The 23,006-nt window shown below is 33.9% G+C and overlaps 1 protein-coding gene across 4 annotated transcripts in view; it reads right to left on the bottom strand.

Annotated features, from left to right (window-relative positions):
• The window catches only part of rg (A kinase anchor protein rugose), a 150,777-nt gene extending 128,895 nt beyond the window's left edge, over nt 1-21,882 (bottom strand). For all 4 annotated transcript variants that reach the window (XM_080179419.1, XM_080179418.1, XM_080179421.1 and 1 more), the window contains exons 1-6: nt 21,681-21,882; nt 20,892-20,950; nt 19,094-19,152; nt 16,422-16,467; nt 15,731-15,787; nt 9,044-9,103 (exon numbers count right to left, since the gene is read on the bottom strand). In XM_080179419.1, the coding sequence (XP_080035545.1) occupies nt 9,044-9,103; nt 15,731-15,787; nt 16,422-16,467; nt 19,094-19,152; nt 20,892-20,950; nt 21,681-21,825 (426 nt within the window). In that variant the 5' untranslated portion in view covers nt 21,826-21,882. The remainder of the gene's footprint in view (nt 1-9,043; nt 9,104-15,730; nt 15,788-16,421; nt 16,468-19,093; nt 19,153-20,891; nt 20,951-21,680) is intronic.
• Nucleotides 21,883-23,006: the final 1,124 nt, after the last annotated feature.

Below are 23,006 nucleotides of genomic sequence, written 5' to 3'. Positions count from 1 at the left end.
CCCAAAACGTCATTTGGGGGAAGATTCTCTAGAGTATTTCTAACTTCAGATGTGTGAATAGCTTTCAGTTTGGCTTTTCTGTTTTCAGCATTAATTGGAAGATGTTGTTGTATGCTATTTCTGAAGTTTTGAATGGTTGGTTTCAGGTGTTTTCTGGCAGGTAAAGGCTTATCAACGTGTTTGTTGCCTGGGTGTTCTTGGAGATGACAGGTAAGCAGATATTGCTTAGTTTTCATCATGCAGTGCTCCCTAATAGGTAACACTTTGGTTTCTTGATGTATGTGTTCATAAGGGGTAATTTTCAGTGTGCCAGTGGAAACTTTGAGAGCCTTATTTTGAGATACCTGTAATTTTTCCCAGTTGGAGTCAGAGATGATGGGGCTCCAAATAGGGCAGGCATACTCCATAGCACTTCTGGCAATGGCTTTGTAAGTCATTGTCATTGTCTCTTTATCTTGGCCCCAGTCAGTGCCACAGAGAGACTTCAGCATATTGATTTTGGTATCAGCTGTGCTTGTGATGTTTCTTATGTGCTTGGAGAAGGTTAACATAGTGTCATATGTGACACCAAGAAGTTTAGGTTCATGTTCAAGTTTGACCTGGATGTTGTTAATCAGAACTTTTGGGTGGATCTTGTATTCCTTGGTATCTGGAGTGAACAGAGTTACTGTTGACTTTTCTGGTGACACTATCAGCTCTCTTTCATTGAGAAACTCAATGACCTTAGGGACAAACTTATTGATGGCTTCAGTAAGAGCATTTATGTCCAAACCAGTAGAATAAATAGAGATGTCGTCTGCATACTGGACCACTTGGACATTCTTGGGTGGGTTTGGGAGATTCCTCAGGTAATAGTTGAACAGGATTGGTGATGTTACAGCTCCTTGGGGAACTCCAGCTCTAATATTTCTACATTTGGATGTAGTGTTTCTGAAGTTGACACGAGACTGTCTTCCTTTCAGATAACAGTTAAACCAACGTTTCAGAGGATCTGAAAGGGAAGATTGTCCGAGGTCTTTCAAGAGTTTATCATGAGACACCATGTCGAAAGCTTTGCTTAAATCAATTTGCAGCAAAACCGTTCTGTCTGGTGGTCGTTTCTTGCTGAAACCGGAAGCAACTTGGTCATTAAAATCGTTCAGGGCTGAAACTGTGGAGTGATTTTTACGAAAACCATGCTGAAAAACAGGTATTTCAAGGGATTCAGAAAGTGCAGGAAGAATTAATCGCTCCAGGATTTTGATGGCAGGGCAAAGCAAAGAGACAGGACGATAGGAGTTGGAATCTTGAGGGTCTTTACCAGGTTTCAGGAGAGGGATAATGACCGAGTTTTTCCAAATGTCAGGTATAATGCTGAGAGCTAATGAAAGATTAAAAATCTTTGTTAGGTAGCTCACGCCAATTGGGCCAAGATGTTTAAGGTGCAGGTTAGAGATGTTGTCAGGTCCTGCTGCTTTAGAAGCTTTGCTGGCTTTGATGGCTTCAGCTGTCTGTTGTGTGGTGAAAGAGGGTGGATCTTCAAGGCTATTTTTCTTAATATTCCTTGTAACACATCTGGATGATTTAGAACTGATGTGTCTGACTACAGAGGAATATTGCTTATTGAATCCATTAGCAATATCTAAAGATGAAGTAAGATATCGACCTTTGAATTTAATAGCCTGATTATTATTGCTACATCCTTTTCCATTCAAGTTTTTGATAAGCTTAAACAGTTTAGAGGAGCAGCTGCTGGTAATCTCATTTATCTTTTCTCTCCATTTATTTTTACGATGTAAATTAACCTCTTGCAAGATCTCTCTATTAAGAGTTTGTATATCTGGAGAGTCTGGATTTGTTTCTCGGAGATTATCTCTTTCTTTCATTTTGTTAGTTGTTGCAGTGGGAATTTCAGGTATAATGTCCTTGATTCGACCTCCAGGGATAGTTTTCTTGGAGGCCTTGTTAAGAATTTTTCTGAACTTTTTCTCTGCATTGTGTATATTATCAGGCTCTGGGAGTCTACTGAATCTTTCTTCAGTAATGTTGGTAAATTTGTCCCAGTCAGCTTTCTTGAAGTTTATAAATTTTCTGTAATCACTTTTGATAGTCTGGATGGAGGTGTTGATTTTGATGATGATGGGTAAGTGATCAGAACTTAATGCAGTTTTAGTTTCCCATTCTATATATGGTAGTAGAGATGTTGATGCTAGTGAAACATCTGGAGATGTGGGTTGGCCAAAAGATGGAAGTCTGGTTGGTACATTCTCGTTGAGAACTCCAAAATCTGATTCACTAATTTCTTCAGCTAATTTATCTCCTCTCGCATCCTGAATGCTTGAATACCACAAAGGATTGTGGGTATTGAAATCACCCAGAATGAGAGAGTCTGGTTCAGATAAAATGGCTTTGATGTCTGGCTCAAATCCTGGGGCACAGCTGTTTACTGGTGGTATATATACATTCCTGATTTTAATGTTACCAATTGAGATTCCATTGGATTCTGTGTGGCCGTCATTAAGAAGATCAGGTGTTTGTGCAAACAAGATGGATTTATGTACAAAGATGGCGACACCGCCACCATTGTTTTTCCTATCTTTCCGAATCATGGTAAAGTTAGGAATGTCAGGAGGAGCAGATTTTGAAGAAAGTTTGGTTTCTTGTAAAACCATTACTTTAATCTGATGTTCATTGATGAATGAGATAAGGTCTGATGTCTTGGTTTTTATACCATTGCAATTCCACTGTAGTATGTTCAGTTTATAGTCTATGTTGTCATTGTTGAGAGTAAGTTTAGGTTGTCGAGGAGTGGAAGGTTGAGGATTTGTTGAAGGTTGATGAATTGTTGAAGGTTGTGTAGTTGTAGTAGGAATGTTGTTGGGAAGTGTTAAAGGGTCATTTAGGCAGGAAGGACAAACATAGGTGTTCTTGTCATAGTCTTTTTTGGTTGTAGATTTAAGGTTGCTGCAGTTGTTTTGAGAACGAAAATGTATCCATTCTAAACATTTGCAGCATTGGACGGATCTTGAATTTCTTCGAAGCTCGACGTTACATACTGGACAGATGTAGATAGGTCCAGGGTAGATTACAATTAGTGGTTTATAAGTTTGGAATACAGTTCAATAAAAATAACCAAAGTTCTCAACCTAGTGATTAAGATAACCTGGTTACAAAACTTTTGGTACCAGTATAATTTACAGTCAGATGTCCCCTCCCCCCTGGGTTTTAGGTTCGACTACTTTCAGCACTGATCAGAATTATAAACATTATCTATTGATAAATAAGATTTCTACACCATGTTAAAAATTCATGTATCGTATTGTTTCATTGAAAAAGACGTCAATCTATAAAATCATATTCATAACAATATTAGTTATTTATCCACGAATATTAAAATTAAAATCATAATATAAATACCAGTTTGTAATATCTTAGGAAAGCTGTCTATAATACGATGCTATACATGATTTTTCAGTATGTATAAGAACTGGTTCTAATCCAGCGGATATAAATCGGTTTTGAAGGTACACATTTGAATACATTTAACAATATTCTTGAAATTATTATATGACATACCTAGAAGATGGAATAAAATTTGTTAGAATTCATTGTATTTTTGATTGGTTTGGTGTGTATTGAACAGATACAGTATCAATATGTGAACGTCAGGGAGGAAGGGGATATTGGGCTGTAAATTAAATTGGTACCCAAAGGATTATGACCAAGTTATCTTAATCATTGGCTTAAAAACTTTGGGTACTTTTATTGAATGAGATTTGGTTGGTTCCAAAGCATAGTGTTTAAACTCTTTAACCATTATTATTTATGCATCATTGTGGATTTATGGTACATTGTCTTATCTTTTTAAATCCCTGATGAACGTACAGATTGACAATTCTATGCAATTTATTGTTAGATATTTGCTGAAATCAAGAATTTTATATTTACTTTGAGCGAGATTTATTTTGTATTTTATTTGAAAATTTTAATCCAAATCTTGTTAAGAATAAGTATAGCAATCTAAAATTTTCTTAATTTTTGCAAAGCCTCTCTATGACTAGGTTTTTTACTGCAGACATCCACCTGTTTGACCATCACTTATAACACAGCCTAGCCGGTCAACATTTTACACAAACCCACGAATACATATATTTTCTATTTTTATAAATAAATTACAGTATACTATTTTTTGTTACTGTACTGCTTTAATTTAGGTCAGGTTAGGTTGGGTTAAATTGGGTACAAGGCAAACTGTGGGGTTGGGGCACTGCAGTTAAAGGCCCTGCAGGGTTTAGGCATAGTACAATCAGTCCCCTCCCCTTAGTACAAGGGAGGGAGCGGAAGTGACACTTTTTGAAACCTAAACTAAAAGTCAAAGGAACTCAACTAAATAAAGAGTTACAGCTCTGAGATTAGGCATAGTAGTTACTTAAAAGAGGTACAATATGGTACTGTGAAGAAACTGCGGTCCAACCGCCGCTCCCGCCGAAACCTGCCGTAATTTTTTTTCCTTTTCAATCATTTTAGACAAACTTTTTTTCAACAAAAAAAAATCCTTATATTTGCACTGAAAATGTTTGAATATGGAGAAAAATCATAAAGAAAATATATGGGAAATTTTTGGGAAAAATAATTTGTCTCATATGATTCCAAATAGTTTAATTTGGCGAGAAAAGGCAAAAAAAATTTCGGCGGACAACGGCGGTTTTCAGCGGGAGCGGCGGTTCGGCCGCCGTTTTTTCACAGTTCCATATATAAATCTTCAAAACCACTGTCATGCCAAATATCAGAGCTGTGACTCTTTATATAGTTAAGTTCCTTTGAGTTTGAGTTTTGGTTTAAAAAAGTTTCACTTCCGCCCCCTCCCTTTTTATCAAAATACAAAGGGGGGGGGGATTCAATGCTTGATATTCACTTGAAAGGAAAGCACCTATGCCTCGTACTCCCTGACACCAATAGCTATGGTTTATTTGAAATACTTGACATCCTTTACATACATTCTATAGTTTTCATACCCAGGGATCTAAAGGACAATGTCCCGATAAATTGATGTCCATCCCCAATGATGATATACAAAATTACCCTTTCTTTAGATTACAATTAGTGTTTGAAACGTTTGGATACTCAACTATAATGAGCCAACTAATCAAAATTTAACAAAAGTACTCAAGGTTGTTTAGCCATGAGTAAGAACTTTGAGGACTAGTATATTTATGTCCCCTATGTCCCCTTCCTCCCTGTTCATACCACATCTTGACAATTCACAATGGAAATTAATTGAAAACTTCAACTTTTTTTTAATACTCTATCTTCAGACTATGTGAACCTTCTCTGAAATCTATAACTAATACGTTTTAGTAGCTCTTGAAATCTTAAGCTACAGTAAAAAAAACACATCTTTACTGAAATTGTTAAAATTTTCATATATGCTTCTCTTTCTTGTATACTTATATTAACACAAATGTTTGTTGCTATCATCAAAAACTGATTTATTTTTACTGTGCACTTATATTTCCTATGTTCAAAGGTAATTAAGAAGATTTGCAATTATTGAAACTTCTATTTTTTGTACATTTTTTTCTCTCTGCTCCATTCACTTTCCTATTTGCATTGCAATCATTAAAAACTCTATTTTCCGTGAATTAATCCCACTGTGTCTTCCGCTCTTTCCTATTTGCTAAGATCAATACAGAAGATTCCTTTGTGGTAATTAAACATTCCTCCCTCAAATATCAAAGATACATAAATTTTGGATCAGAAAAGCTTAAGCCTGATTTTTAATACCGATCCTACTCTTGCAATAATGCTTAGCTTTTTCTGTCTGTTTGGTTTCTATTTTTGGTTTTGATTGATATTTAGGTTTTTAGTTAAATTAAAAGGATGTTTTGACAATTTAAAATAATCAAGAGTGCGAACATTGTCTAGGGAGGGATTGGACATTGGACTGTGAATTACACTGGTACCCAATGTTTTTAATTATACGTTATTTCATTCGTTGGCTTAAAAAATTTGAGTACTTTTATTGAAATTTGATTGGTTACCTTCAAACAATTAGTAATTTCTATATTTCCAAATATTTAATCTAAATAAGGGGTAATTTTTTCGATTATTATTAAGAATGTAGGTCAATTTATCATCTATTGTCGTACCCCTTAGTAATATATAATAGAAGTAATCAGTAGTAGGATCTCTGCTTTTTCTGAAAAATGTTCAAAATAAATTCGAGTAAAAAAGTCAATTTGCTAAATTTATATTTTTTGATGTATTTTAGGAAATTAAAGAATGATAGGCTATTTTATTTTGTCCATTGTTCCCCCAATTATTGCAACTTTGGCATTACAGGAAAAAGACATACATCCCATAAAAAAAGACAATTTTGATCAGAGTTATTTAAGATAGAAAAAAGGATATCTTCTATCTGTCTATAATTACCAAGAAAATCACTAACCACTGCACTAGGGTGATAAGGCTTTACTTTACAGGGAAGCTTCTTCTAAGTTTTATGAACTTATTCTTTTATTAATGACTCAAAATCTTAAAGTACTTTTATCAAATCATGATTGGTTGGTTCAAATTAAGTGTCCACACTTTGCAACTTAAAAACACGGAATGGATAATTTTGTTTATCATCATTGGGGATGTACATCAATACGATAAGTCCAATGTCTTATCCCTGACTTTACCCCATTTCTCAATCAATGAAATACTTTCCGTTTTTACTACAGCTTGTTTCCTTTTACTTTTCACAGCTAACCAGAACAAAATATAGGTTTAAAAAATTTTCTCGTATTCATTCGAATCCGGTAGATAAGAACCGGTTATCATCCATGCGAAAAAAACTATGTCTAGCATCGTATTATATCAAGCTTTCTACGAATATAAAATGTACAATCATAAGAATAAAACCAGTTTTTTAACCCGAGCCTTCGGCATCTCGGGGCCAAAAAAACTCGTTTTAATTTTATAATCTTATATTTTATATCCGCGGAAAGCCGTTTATAATACGAGGCGAGAAATAACTATTCTTATTTAATTTAAGATAAGTATAAAATAAGTTTATTTTTTAAGAGTAAAATCTTTTTAACCAATAAAAAAAAATACTAGGTACATTTATTTTTTTTAGTACAATTTGCAAATTGTAGAGATTTTTGGATGTTATGCTATTAGAGTAAAACGCTAGAGGGGGAAGGGGTTACATAACTATTTCTCCCCATCGCAATGACCTTTTACCAATTGGGTCATTGAAAATCAACTAATGGTGTCGGCAATATTAACACATCTAAGTAACAGAAAACAATTTGCTTGCAGACGAAAAAGGTCTTTGAAAAAGGGAGGGAGGTAATTATCTGTATATACATCTATACTATAGATCTGTTGTTATGCTTTTCTTTACTATGACCTATCAGGATTTCAATCACAAATCTAAATTCATAGATAAATAAAATAAAATTAGCATAATTTCTTTAAAACCTGAATTTATTTCGGTTGCGGTGTCTCCCATTACACCTTTCAAAATTAAGTGCAATTCCAATAAAACTTTACAATATATTTCCCTCAAAAACTGAAGATTCATGCCTTACCTAGCAGGGTCATAAATAACTAGCTTTTATGCGAAATAAATACCGGCTGTACAATTTTTCATGGTAAATATTAGGTAGGTATATGTTACAGAGCTTCATATAAATTCACTAATGATAAAAAATTGAATCAGATTAATTACTTTGTTCCCTTAATCTAGAGTAGACACGCTTCCAAAATTATTACAAAAAATTCTCTGCTCTATTACCAAAGGATAATAAGTTTAATAATACCCAACAGATAACCAAGCCTTTAATTTTACGAACTTGGTATAAAAGTCCTATATGTGCATTACCCTTATATTTGGAAAAATTTTGTTAAAATTTTTGCCCCCAGCCATAATATGGTTGATTTATTCAAAATAATGCCCCATGCAAAATATTTTTTCTGTAATGCAAAAATTGCGATGGTACAAGCACTGCAAAATTTTTAAAATTTACAAAAAGACCTGTTTTTAAAGCTCTTTTACCATCTCAATTTTAAAGATTTTTTAAAAATTTCAATTCTAGTGTGTCAAAATAAACCTGAAATTTACCAAAAAAAATGGGGGCAGTCTCAATTCTAACATATGAAGGACAAAGGTGTAGCAAGTAATCTTTCAAAGTAAAAATTGCCAGATTTCATACACAAATAATAGGGTTAGGCCGGATTGGATGGATACAGATATCCGGCTGATCTATAATTCTGGATATCAAGTATTTAGGTTTATATAGACACACTAGAATTGAAATTTCATAAAAATCTTTAAAATTGAGATGAAACAAAAGCTTTAAAAACGGTCTTTTTGCAGATTTTAAAAAGTTTGTACCATCTCAATTTTAAAGATTTTTACGAAATTTCAATTCTAGTGTGTCAATATAACCCTAAATACTTGATATCCAGAATTATAGATCAGCCGGATATCTGTATCTATTGATTCCAGCCCAACCCCATTATTTATGTATGAAATCTGGCAATTTTTACTTTGGAAAATTACTTGCTACACCTTCTTCCATTATATGTTAGAATTGAGACTGCCCCCATTTTTTTGGGTAAATTTCAGGTTTATATAGACACACTAGAATTGAAATTTTGTAAAAATCTTTAAAATTGAGATGGTACAAGAGCTTTAAAAACAGGTCTTTTTTGCAAATTTTAAAATTTTGCATTTCTTGTACCATCGCAATTTTTGCATTACAGAAAAAATATTTTGCATGGGTCAATATTTTGCATAAATCAACTATATTATGGCTGGGGGCAAAAATTTTAACAAAATTTTTCAAATCCGGGACAGGCTAATGTGCATGATAATAAGCTGTGTCTACTCTAACTATTAGTGTCACGTGCCGGACAATGAATGTACCATTTTAACGTCTCTAGTATGGTTCAATCGAACCCGACACATCCCCGAGACGGCAGGCGGGAACTAATGCACCGGGTTAAACCTGCAATGCTTGGTGCATGTAAATTGGAATTGTAAAGGATTTACTAAAAATTAGGAACTTACTTGTTCAACGTCTGGAAGTCGTTGCAGCATCAGCTCAATCAAGGAGATGTCTGTGCACGCCTGTAACAAAAAATGATTTTAAAAACAAATACAAAATTTGAAAGACAACTTATAATAATATCCTTAAATAAAAGTGACAGATTCTCTGTGTCTCTCTTTAAAGGATTTCGCTAACCACTGAAGTGTAGCTTTTAAGTTCTCATAGGTCTTAGGGGAGTGAAATCGCCCCTACAAAAATGACCCGCCCTTCTATATTAACTAAAATTTTAAGTGGAGTTGGTCGAGTCCCAACCTCCCCTTTAAGGCCCACTAAAGGTCTCTAGGGGCATAGCCGCTAGTCTTTACAAATTGTACCTATAACAGGAAACATAATGATTATTGAATATCAAACTAAAATAACAAAAATTAATAGGAATTCAGGGTTGAACGATAAATGACCCCCCCCCCCTCAAAAAAAAAGAGAAAGGTATATACTATATATGGAATAGATTGTAAATTAAAACCCTACTTTGACCTATTTGAAAAAAAAATATTCTTTTGCTTTTTATTTCACATACATTACTTCCAATATTACAACCCATCATTTCTTTAATCTGCACCTTCAATATTTATGTTTTCTTAGGTACTACTTATGAATAAACTTTTTTAGCTAATAAATTTTCTAGACTTAAAAAAAGTCTTTGATAGCTATCAAATAGCATTTATTGTTATTTTTTCAAATGTAAAATGTTATTAGTATTTTTTTTAATGTTTAAATATCCTGTTATATTCATGATCTCCTATGTTTATGTTTATACTAAAAGAGAATTTTTCATAAAAGATTTCTCATACATGTAAAAAAAAAAGCTTAGAGCAGAAAACATAATTCTAACATGGAATTTCATAGTAAATTTTTGCACATTTTACTAGAATCGCATATTATTACAACAGCACATAATACTCCTTACCCTTAACTTCAATATTTCCATTAAACAGCCCATTTTTTATATTTGCTATTTTGTCTTTTAGCGAAAATGAAATAACACACACGTCATCCTATATAGGGTGAATATTTTGGATCAATCATATTGTGAAAGTTTTCATATGAATATTTCAACCTCTTATTGACACATAGAACAATTTCCTAGTTTTGCAAAAACTAGAAAAAATATGCATGTAACACTTGCATTTTTTTTATAGCAAACTAAGGACGATTAAAGGGATAAGACATTGGCGGCTCTGTTAATAGATTTAAGCCTTGGGAAAATTTAGGCTGTTTCTCTGCCCCTTTCTTATCCCTTGATAATACTGAACCCCTAGAATCCAGGGAGGAAGGGTTTAGACTGTTTAATACACTAGTCCTCAAAGTTTTATAATAACGTTTTCTTATTTGTTGGCTTAGCAACTTTGGGGACTTTTATTATTTTTTTTTAATGTTTTACACACTAATTATAAATTAAGGAATAAGGGATAATTTCATGTATCATCATTTGGGATGTACATCAATTCATCGGCCATTTTCTTATCCTTTTGGATCCCTGCTAGGATCTGTGCACGCTGGATTCTGTATAGAGGATTTCCAAAAGGGGTCCATTTCAACTGCATAGGGAACTTTCATCAATCAGCGGCCTTTCAAAAAGTAGGTATAGAAGAAACCTCTTCTAGAAATATTAAAATAATTTTCATTTTTATTCAGTGACTATATCATGACTTCTGTAGTTGTTAGATGAGTGTGTTAAGCAAAATCTTAGAAACGGCGAGTCTGAAAGTTGAAGGACAGCTTTTTGTTAGTCTTAGACAGGTTTTAGGCTATTTTACAGGAAACTGGTGGGTTAAAAATACTGATTATGACAAAAAGTCTACAATAACACAAAATAAAGAATTTACTTATCATCCAAACAAACAAACACACATACACAGATATCCTGTTACTTTTATATTTTACTAGCGGCTACGCTCCTAGAGGATTCTAGTGGCACTTTGAATGTTTTTTTTTTTAATATCTAATTACAGAAATAAGGGGGGGGGGAAGTTCTGACACTTTTGCGTAAACAGTGATTATAGGCTTTGTCTTTGGAGATAATGGATAGGTTATTTGGCAAAAAAGTTTCCTTTTGGGATGTAGTTTTCCTATTTTTAAAAAAATTTTGGATTCGGCCTCCAGGTTCCGGTACTCCAGGCCTCCAGGTGGATTCTGGACAGGTAAAAAAAAAAATTCAAGATAGAACAAAACTTATTTAACAAAAGTTGGTACTTTATGGATGGTATGAACTAATTTGAAGAAATTTTTGAAACCGGGCTCCAGGTTCTGGTACTGCAGGCCTCCAGGTGGATCCTGGACAGGTAAATTGAAAATTTTTAATTTAAAGTTAGAACAAAACTTATATAACAAAAGTGGCTTTTTTTTAGATGGTATTAACTAATCTGAAGAAAATTTTGAAATCGGGCTCCAGGTTCAGGTGCTGCAGGCCTCCAGGTGGATCCTGGACAGGTAAAAATTTCAATTTTTACTTTAAAAGTTAGAACAAAACTTATTTAACAAAAGTGGCTTCTTTATGGATGGTATGAATTAATTTGAAGAAAATTTTGAAATCGGGCTCCAGGTTCAGGTGCTGCAGGCCTCCAGGTGGATCCTGGACAGGTAAAAATTGATAATTTTTACTTTAAAAGTTAGAACAAAACTTATTTAACAAACGTGGCTTCTTTATGGATGGTATGAATTAATTTGAAGAAAATTTTGAAATCGGGCTCCAGGTTCAGGTGCTGCAGGCCTCCAGGTGGATCCTGGACAGGTAAAAATTGAAAATTTTTACTTTAAAAGTTATAACAAAACTTATTTAACAAAAGTGGCTTCTTTATAGATGGTATTAACTAATCTGAAGAAAATTTTGAAATCAGGCTCCAGGTTCAGGTGCTGCAGTCCTCCAGGTGGATCCTGGACAGGTAAAAATTGAAAATTTTTACTTTAAAAGTTAGAACAAAACTTATTTAACAAAAGTGGCTTCTTTATGGAAGGTATGAACTAATTTGAAGAAAATTTTGAAATCGGGCTCCAGGTTCAGGTGCTGCAGGCCTCCAGGTTGATCCTGGACAGGTAAAAATTGAAAATTTTTACTTTAAAAGTTAGAACAAAACTTATTTTACAAAAGTGGCTTCTTTATAGATGGTATTAACTAATCTGAAGAAAATTTTGATATCGGGCTCCAGGTTCAGGTGCTGCAGGCCTCCAGGTGGATCCTGGACAGGTAAAAGTTAAAAATTTTTACTTTAAAAGTTAAAACAAAGCTTATTTAACAAAAGTGGCTTCTTTATAGATGGTATTAACAAATCTGAAGAAAATTTTGAAATCGAGCTCCAGGTTCAGATACTGCAGGCCTCCAGGTGGATCCTGGATAGATAAACAGTAATTTTTTACTTTAAAAGTTAGAACAAAACTTATTTAACAAAAGTGGCTTCTTTATAGATGGTATGAACTATTTTGAAGAAAATTTTGAAATCGGGCTCCAGGTTCAGGTACTGCAGGCCTCCAGGTAGATCCTGGACAGGTAAAAATTGAAATTCTTTACTTTAAAAATTAGAACAAAACTTATTTAACAAAAGTGGCTTCTTTATGGATGGTAGGAAGTAATTTGAAGAAAATCTTGAAATCGGGCTCCAGGTCCAGGTACTGCAGGCCTCCAGGTGGATCCTGGAGAGTAAAAGCTGAATTTTTTTTCTATTAAAGTTAGAACAAAACTTATTGAACAAAAGTTGATACTTTATGGATGGTATTAAATACTTTAAAGAAAAATTTGAAATTGGGCTCCAGGTTCAGGTACTGCAGGCCACCAGGTAGATCCTGGACATAAAAAATTGAATTTTTTCACTTTAAAAGTTAGATCAAAACTTATTTTACAAAAGTTGATACTTTATGGATACAATATTTACCTGTCCAGGATCTAACTGGAGGCCTGCAGTCCCTGAACCTGAAGCCCGATTTTAAAATTTTCTTTAAATTAGTTAATACCATCCATAAAGTATCAACTTTTGATAAATAGGTAAGTTTTGTTCTAACTTTAATAGAAAAATTTTTCAGTTTTTACCTGTCCAGGATCCACCTGGAGGCCCGCAGTACCTGAACCTGGAGCCCGATTTCAAAATTTTCTTCAAATTACTTCCTACCATCTTTAAAGAAGCCACTTTTGTCAAATAAGTTTTGTTCTAACTTTTAAAGTAAAAATTGAAATTTTTACCTGTCCAGGATCCACCTGGAGGCCTGCAGCACCTGAACCTGGAGCCCGATTTCAAAATTTTCTTCAGATTGGTTAATACCATCTATAAAGAAGCCACTTTTGTTAAATAAGTTTTGTTCTAACTTTTAAAGTAAAATTTTCAATTTTTACCTGTCCAGGATCCACCTGGAGGTCTGCACACCTGAACCTTGAGCCCGATTTCAAAATTTTCTTCAGATTAGTTAATACCATCTATAAAGAAGCCACTTTTGTTAAATAAGTTTTGTTCTAACTTTTAAAGTAAAAATTTTCAATTTTTATCTGTCCAGGATCCACCTGGAGGCCTGCAGCACCTGAACCTGGAGCCCGATTTCAAAATTTTCTTCAAATTAGTTCATACCATCCATAAAGTACCAACTTTTGTTAAATAAGTTTTGTTCTGTCTTATATTTTTTTTTTACCTGTCCAGAATCCACCTGGAGGCCTGGAGTACCGGAACCTGGAGGCCGAATCCAAAATTTTTTTAAAAATAGGAAAACTACATCCCAAAAGGAAACTTTTTTGCCAAATAACCTATCCATTATCTCCAAAGACAAAGCCTATAATCACTGTTTACGCTAAAGTGTCAGAACTTCCCCCCCCCCCCTTGGTTTATGTTTCGTTGGAGTCTCTTTTTCGGGAGGGGTAATTTTTTTCTAGGGGCGATTTCTCCTGATAGGGTGGTGGTACCCTCCCTTAAAATAGTTATAAACTAGGGTTGGGCCAAATATCCGGTGTGGCCGGATATCCGGCCATTTTCAATATCCGGCCGGATACCGGATATTGAAACTATCCGGCCGGGTATCCGGCTCTATAATTTTTTATACTTTACACCAAAAATCTCTCCTTTTAAAATCTTAAATGACTATAATTTTCTTATTATTGAAGCTAGAAGAACATTTTTTCTGGATAAGTTTAACTTTATGTAAATTTATATAAGATTTCTGAAGAAATTTTTTTTTTACTACTTTAATATCTGGTAATTTGACCGGTTATCCGGCCGGATATCCGGTAATTTAGCCGGATAACCGGATATTTGCCAGATATCCGGCGTTGGCCGGATATCCGGCATTTGAAATCAACCGGATATCCGGTATCCGGTATCCGGCCAAAAAAGTATCCGGCCCAACCCTATTATAAACCTTCCCGGGACTTATGAGAAGCTACCCTGTTAAGGAGAACGGTTCAGCGGTAAGCGAGATCCTTCGGTACAAACACACAAACACACAGACAAACACACAGACATCCTGTTACTTTAGTATAAGGATATTAGTTACAATTGTATATTTCTTAGAAGTTTCCAAGTTGTAGTGAAATTTCTTAGCATTAATTGGGGAATTCCTAGATTTTTATGCGGACAAAAATAGAAAAGTAAATTATTTTGAAATAATAAAGTTTGGTTGTCTTAGTTAATTGAGTGAGTACACTTTTTAAGGAAAGCTTCATAATTGTCCTGTCAGGCCAGGATTTATTCAAAACGAAGATGACAAATCTAAAAAAAACTGAAACAAATCATACAGTCAAATAAATGAACATCAACATTTATAGAGTAACCGCACTTTTAAACGGGAATAGTTATTTATCGCTTCGAATTATAAGCAGGTTTCGGCGGATATAAAAATGTACAATAATAAGATTAAAACTAATTTTGTTAGCTCCGAAATGCTGAAGGCACGGGTTAACAAAACTGGTTTAAATCTTATGATGTTTGAACATTTTTAATTCGTAGGAAACTGGATATATTAAGATACGACACATGATTTATTAGTATAGATATTAATCGGTTTCGAAGCCATACTGGAAATAATTTTTTATACATATATTTGATATGCCGCAAATTTGCTTCTAAACATCTTTCATCCAATATTTAACAATTTAAATCATTGTTATTTAATATTCATAATACTGTTTTAAATCATTGTTATTTAACAAATTATATAATACTGTTTTGGCCGAAATTCGAACCCATTTCCTTTTCTCTATATTCTTTGATTTCCTAATTTCCTAGGAAATAGAGACTTCAATAAATAAAAACTTTATCAAATGATTCGGAGAAAAATAAGATAAGTGTCTTATATGTTATCTTACTGTCGGCTGCGCCACTAGCCTCTATTTCTTTCATATTAAATTGAAAATTTTGAGAATAGGTAAAAATTTTCCTGTATGGCTTCGAAACCGATTATTATCCAATGGATCAGAACCGGATTTCAGCCATACTGAAAAATCATGTATAGCATTGTATTGCAGACAATTTTCTACAAATATTTAAAAAAAAACTATAAAATTGATACCAGTTTTGTTGCCTTCAGCTCGATGCTGACAAAACTGGATATAAACCTTATAATTTTTCATTTTAATATCCGCGGAAAGCTGTCTATAATACAATACAATAAACAACCATTACTCTGTCATGTTCCATTATTTATTTTAGATAATAATTTTAAAGAATTTCTGTTACCTGAAGATTTCTATTTGATTTCTTTAGAATCGCGATAAACACAGAAAATAATTCAGCCTAAAATAAAGAAAATATTATTTCTATTTCAACTAAAAAATATATGCTTATCCTATCCTATATTATAAATTATAATAAAGTAAATTGATCTCTCTGTCTGTTTGTGTGTCTTTCTGTCAGTCTGTGTGTACCGAAGGATCTCGCTAACCGCTTAATCGATATGGTTCTCCTTTACAGTGTAGCTTCAAATAGGTCCTAGGTAGTTTTATAACTATTTTGAGGGAGGGTACCAACACCCTATAAGATAAATCTCAAAAATAAAAATAAAAACTAGGGTCGCCGAGCGGCCGTTCATACATTTTTTGGTATACAGCTATCTCTATCTATCAATAATTAGAATTTCTAAAAATTAAAATATATTTGTCTAGGTATCCAAGTTTCTATCCTACTAAAAAACAACGGATCATGTAAAGGAAACGGGTTTCGTCGTATATTTACAGTAGCTTTTTATTTGTTATTTAAGGTTAGGTAAATGTCAATGATTAGGATTAGGAAATTGGCCCAATATGAGCTTAAAATAGGAGAAAAGCTAATGTGAAAATACGACGAAACCCGCTACTTCGTTTTCTTTCCATGATCCAAAACAACTACTTATCTATCTAACAAAACTATCTATCTATATTCTATATTTTACCTGTAAATCAGGTTGGCAATGATCAATAAGTTCCATAAGGTTCCTGGTACACAAAAAAAAGTTATCAAACTATTCAAATGTTAATTTGGGAACTTTTATAGAATTTTGATTGGTTGGTTCATTAAATTGAGTGTCAAACGTTTTAACCAATCTACAGAATGCTTTTTTGTGTATCATCATTGGGGATATAAATAAAGGGGGGGGGGGGGGAAATGTGGTGACTCGTGCCACGACATACCAGCAATTTTATTTTGGGTGCTACTCCCTTAGTTTTAGAGATAATTGGGTGAAATCTTTTGGGCTGGGTCACTAATTACCCCAAGTTTTCGTATCTTTCAAAAAAAAAAACGGCGGCGGGTCCGCCGCTCCCGCCGTTCGCCGCCATTTTCCGCCGCCGTAAAAAAAAATTTATTGCATTTCTCGCCGAATTAGGCAATTTGGAATCATTTGAGACCATGTTATTTTTTTTCAAAAATTTTTCCCCTTACAAGCAACACTGTGGGGGGACTTCATAGTTTTATTTTTCAAATTCTCGTTTATCAAGATATATCTTAAATTCAGTGCTTCTCCTGTGCTTTTAAAGATATTGAAACAAAATCTTTTGAGGTAGATCAGCAAAAAATATTTGAATAAAAAATGGTGGCGGTACCACCGCTCCCGCCGTCCACCGCCATTTTCCGCCAGAGGACGGCTTGTAAGGGGAAAAATTTTTGAAAAAAATAATATGGTCTCAAATGATTCCAAATTGCCTAATTCGGCGAGAAAAGCAAAAAAAAATTTGGCGGCGGCGGCGGAAAACGGCGGTGGACGGCGGGAGCGGCGTTACCGCTGCCATTTTTTATTCCAATATTTTTTACTGATCTACCTCAAAAGGTTTTGACTCAATATCTTTAAAAGCTTAAGAGAGGCACTGAATGTAAGATATACCTTGGTAAACGAAAATTTGAAAAAAAATGAGTCCCCCGCAGGGTTGGTTATAAGGGAGCGGCGGAAAATGGCGGCGAACGGCGGGAGCGGCGGACCCGCCGCCGGTTTTTTTTTGAAAGATACCAAAACTTGGGGTAATTAGTGACCCAGCCCAAAAGATTTCACCCAATAATCTCTAAAACTAAGGGATTTATAGAGGATAGAGATAGCGGGTCAAGTAATAATGTGTTTGAGCTTGAGCTGGCCCTGCCTTGTCCAAGTGGCTATAAAAAAAGTTTTTCAGCCTAATCCATCACGACTTAGGTTCAAACACTAAAAAAACTACGGCTAATCAATCAAGTGATATTTTTGTGTCACTCTATTCTAAATGACTATATAAGGTGTCCTAATAATTTGTAATTCAACTAATGGACCTAATCTCACATAGGGAAAATTAGCGTTAGTATGTAGTAGAGTTAAACATTCTAACCCCTAGACAGTAAGCAGTACTCTAAAAGCTAACCCAGTAAGCTCTCATTAGCATAGAGCTATAAAAGATATTTGAAAATTACATCTAAGTGTAAAGTAATATATTATATACATTAAATGCCTTTCATAGCAGTACCTTTACTCAGGGATCTAAAGGGATAAGACAATGACCAATAAATTGATGTACATCCCCAATAATGATACACAAAATTATCCCTTCTGTAGATTAAATTTTTTGTCGAAACGTTTAAACACTCAACTAAACGAACCAACCAATCAAAATTAAGTCTCCAAAGTTGTTGAGACAACGAATGAGAAAACGTTAATATAAAACTTTGGGCCATGGGGACTAGTGTAAAAAAGTCCATTGTCCCCTCTCTCTCTGACCTTAACTTCCTGTTGAGGGAGGGAGGGAGATTGACTTAAGAAGAGGGGGAGAGGTGGGATTTGTGTCCCCTCAATGTTTATTTTGAATTGGGATCTAGAAAAGTTTTTAATCAAATTAACAGAGAAAATAGAGAGAGAGAGAGAACTAAAAAACTAGGGAGGCAAACATAATAAAGTATCAGGGATTTATCTTCGAAGAGAGAGGGACAATGGGCATTTAATACATTACCAAGTCCTCAAAGTTTTAAAAAAACGTTTACTTTTCGTTACCTTAACAACTTTGGGGGCCTTAGTGAATTTCATTGGTTGGTTTATAAAGTTCAGTGTTCAAACGTTTCAACCACTAGTTTTAATCTACAGAAGAGATAATTTTGTGTATCGTCATTGGGATGTATATCAATTTATCGGCCATTGTCTTATCCCTTTAGATCCTTTGATTAATCTACACACTTTTCCTACACATCATTTTTTTAAGATGCCGAATGAATAATTTAAGACTTACTGGTGTAAGAAGATTAATTTATATCTTTCTTTGTCAAATCTCTTCCCCTTCCAACAGGGAACGGATGGATAAAAAAAACAAATACCTTAGAATGATTTGGATAATGACTATACCTACCTATTTTTAAATATATTTTTCATATTTATTGCAAATTCCAACCCACATCACAAAAAGAATTTTTGATCTCAAAACGAAGACCAATAGGTATAGTCCCGCTGTTTTTAAATTATTGTTTAAAACATACAGACACACATCTTGCAACTAATGCATTAGAGATTCTAAAATACTAATAGAAAGTTACATAGGTAGGTATCAAAAATTATAAATCTACGTCAACAACGAACCCAAGAAAATGCGCAAAAAAAAAGTTTTATTTGATAATTTCCTGATGTTTTCAGAATCTTGAATGATAAAGTTGAGCTCCATGTCGAATTCTCCACCAACCAACTTAAAACATAATTTATAATCAAATTGGGAAGATGCTGGGGTTTTAAACAACCTCCAAAAATATTTTTTGGTAGTTATGACAATTAACGGGATAAGTGTAGTAAAAAATATGAATATAATGATTTTGGTTTAAATATAAACTTTCTTTTAAATGGAAAAAAAGACAATTTATCTGAAAAACCTGAAAAAAATAATTTTTCAAGTATGGCTTCGAAGCCAATTGTTATCCGGTGGATTAGAACCGGTTCTCGACCATACTGAAAAATCATGTATAACATAGTATTACAGACAATTTTACATGAAATAAAACAGGTTTAGGTAAATCAAATAATTTTCATTTTAATATCCGCGGAAAGTTGTCAATGATAGGTACTACAAAAAAAAAGACACAAAGACAAAATTTTTAGAGACTACTATTTTAGAGGTCCTGAATTGCGATAAAGCTCTTACAAGTTACAAATGGTAAGAAAAGGAAAATAGCTTAAAACCACCCTAGGACATTTATCAAGCTACCGTGATTTTTTTATGGTCACAAAATGATGGTTGATAAAATGTGCGAATATAAATTAAGAAATGGAAATAAGATACGTTCTGGATGTGTCCTCCTATCTATTAGGGTTGGCAATCCGAATCCGCAATCCGTTTTTTAATAGCGGATTCGGATTCTTAATTGGTAGGCTAAAATTAGCGTCTTGAATTTTTTCTTTCAACTCCCCCTTTTTGAAGGCAAAGATTATCATCATTATATATAATATCTTTTAAAATCTGGTTCGATTCTCGGAAGTGAATTATAGAGAACACCAAGAACATTATTTTTTAGGACATATGTAGCACTTAATTTTTTTTTATTTTCTTAAAAAGCCTTTTAAAATATTGGGACAATACGGAATCCGAATCCAGAATCTGCCAAAAATAAGAATCCGGAATCCCCGGAAAATCCGCCATTTTTTTGGACGGATTCTTGTAAGAATCCGAATCCGGTCCAAAAATTTGACGGATTGCCATCCCTCCTATCTATCCTTATTAATCAAGTCTGTCTTTAATTCAACTTATTCATGTCTGGGAATATTTTGTCTCTATTTATGAGTTGTACAGCTTCTCTGTTTTTTTATTTTTATATAAAAGAAATAGGATATCTAGAAGAATGTCTGTCGGTGTTTATGAGCCACAGGATCTTCCTAACAGTTGAACCGATATGGATCTCCATAAGTAAAGCCATCCCTCCCCCGCACCATGTTTTTTCTTTTTAAGTGATGGAAAATTAAGAGAACTACGCTATTCTTATTTAAATTAAGTAGATAGGTAATTTTTTAATATTTATTATTTACGTTTGTGTAGGTGGGTATTAAATATATACTTAAGATTGTAAAAATACTTTAAGGGTCCTTATTAGTTTCATAAATTGTTGATAATTATGTAAACAAAATTGCAGCTAAATTACAAATAATCTCCTTCCGTGTGAAACGTGACTTTCTTTCTAAGTGCCTAGCGAGCAAACCCCTCTTTTAATTTTGCAATTAATTAAAATAAGGAAGAGGTACCTAGTTTTTTTTTCTTTATGCCTACATTCCGCGGGAAGCCCTTACCCTGCCGGACTATCCCGTACTAAATATAACCCACATACACGCAACGCTAAACTCCCCCGCCCATTTACTTTTATTATTTCCATCAAAATTAAGGGGGGGGGGGGGTTCTGAGCTCAACTGGACTTTTAAAGGGAAATTGCGTGTAAAACTTACCAAGTGGAGAACTGCATCGACGATTTCTTTATTACTGACTGTCTTTAGATCCAGCATTCCTAGAATTTAAACAAGATTAGTTGTCATCAGAGCTTATGTCTCTGATAAAAATAGCCAAAGTACGCAAATATACAGCCTTTAGGATAGGGTTGGCAATCCGAATCTGAATCCGGGATCCGGAATCCGCCCAATTTTTGGCCAATTTCGGAATCCGAATCCGGAATCCGTTTTTTAATAGCGGATTCGGATTCTTAATTGTTAGGATAAAATTAGCGTCTTGATTGTTTTTGGTCCGAATATATATTTAATTTTTAACTGTTATTTTGGCCGCTGTAGGGTCTCGAAATAGAAAAGCTAATGTAAAAATATGAAAAAAATGCAGCTTTAGATTTTGTCCAGTACCCGGTAAAATTGAATCCCTTAATTTATTTTGTTGGATCAACTGCAGTTCACGGTAAAATATTCCTGGTATTGAATATTTCCAAGAATCTATGAATTTTAAAGGCTGCTAGCTGCCAAACGGCTGAACGTACAGGACTTTTTAAAAAAGGAGTTTGATTTTTGCAACAATTAGAAAAATTATTCAGATTTAGTTAAATGTTAGGTACCTAAAGTATTTTAAGATTTAATCTGTTTAAATCACTTAAATGAGAGTGAATAAGAAAGTGAAAAATATACAATAATAGGTAATAACTAATAGGTATACAATTCTAATTGATAAAAATTGACGAAACTTGTTAAAAAAAATGAATAAAAAGGGACGGACAGGCTTTAAACTATTTCTCTCACCTATAAGAATGCCAAACTTGAGACTGTCCTTCAGAGACATTGCGAGCACTTCGGCGGGTTTCTTTACTTCGGCGAGCTTCACCTCGTTCACCCGCTTCTCACCGCCAGCGGCGGCGTGACCCCGCTGATGCGGATTTCCGTCCATTTTCAACAAATGCGTCAAATAAAAACACCTCGGAATTTAACGCTATTTTTTCATCTGAAACAAATTTGAGCGTTAAAATACTAAACATGTATCTACTTAATTTTATACTGAATTCTCGTTGGTTTAAGGAATATACACATTCCGTATTTTACAGAGTAGCTTTGCTACAAAAAAAAAACTAGATTAATATATTGTCATATAAGTGTCAAGGAAACATATCCCTTGTTTGAACGACCTTTTGCCTCAAGTCCTTAATATTTATGGCGTTGGTCACCAAAGTTGTTCAGCCTACGAATAAAAAAAACTTTGTATACATATAAAACTTTGGGGACTAGTGTAATTAACAGATCATTGTCTCCTCTCTCTCTCTGATAATGATGTGTAAATGTGCAGAGAGAGAGGGGACAATGGGCTGTTTATTACACTAGTCCCAAAGTTTTAAAATATCGTTTTCTTATTCGTTTGCTTAACAACTTTGGGAATTTAAGTAAATTTTGATTGGTTAGATGGTAAGGTTGAGTGTTGAAACGTTTCAACCAAAAATTTCCATTTACCGTAGGGATAATTTTGTGCATCGTCATTGAGGATGTACATCAATTTATCGGCCATTGTCTTATCCCTGGCAAATGTGTGAAAGAACTAATCTTAGTGTTGAGGATAAAAAGAAAACCATTAGGAGCCACACTACAAGTATTAGATTATTAGAGGGACAACAAGTTTCAAAACATGAACTATTTTGTCAATAGAAAGCGGAGCATTTCTAGAAATATGTATCTTTAGGCATATTTAGCAAAGGTAATGATGAAAAGAAAACAGCAACAAATATTTAAAGCTATAAGTCAGAGTACTTAATAAATTTTCCAGTATGATTACGAAACCAGTTTATATTCGGTGGATTAACACTGGTTCTTAAGACATATTGAAAAATCATGTATCGTATCGTATTATAGACAATTTTTCACCAATAATGAAATAAAAATCATAAAATTAATACCAATTTTGTTGGCCCAGACCTTCGGCTTCTCAGGGTCAATAAAATAAAACTGAGATAAATCTTAAATATTTTTTTATTTTACTATGAAACCCTAATTGTATAAAAGCTTCCCTTCAAAGAAATCTCGGTCTGACCCATGTGGCGAGTTTAACCCTTGAAGGGGTGCTAAGCAGGAATAGGTATAACC

Source organism: Acartia tonsa, chromosome 12 (assembly GCF_053477335.1).
Source record: "Acartia tonsa isolate MP-2025a chromosome 12, ASM5347733v1, whole genome shotgun sequence".
NCBI classification, from domain to species: domain Eukaryota; kingdom Metazoa; phylum Arthropoda; class Copepoda; order Calanoida; family Acartiidae; genus Acartia; species Acartia tonsa.
This window is presented reverse-complemented; position numbering and strand designations above follow the sequence as displayed.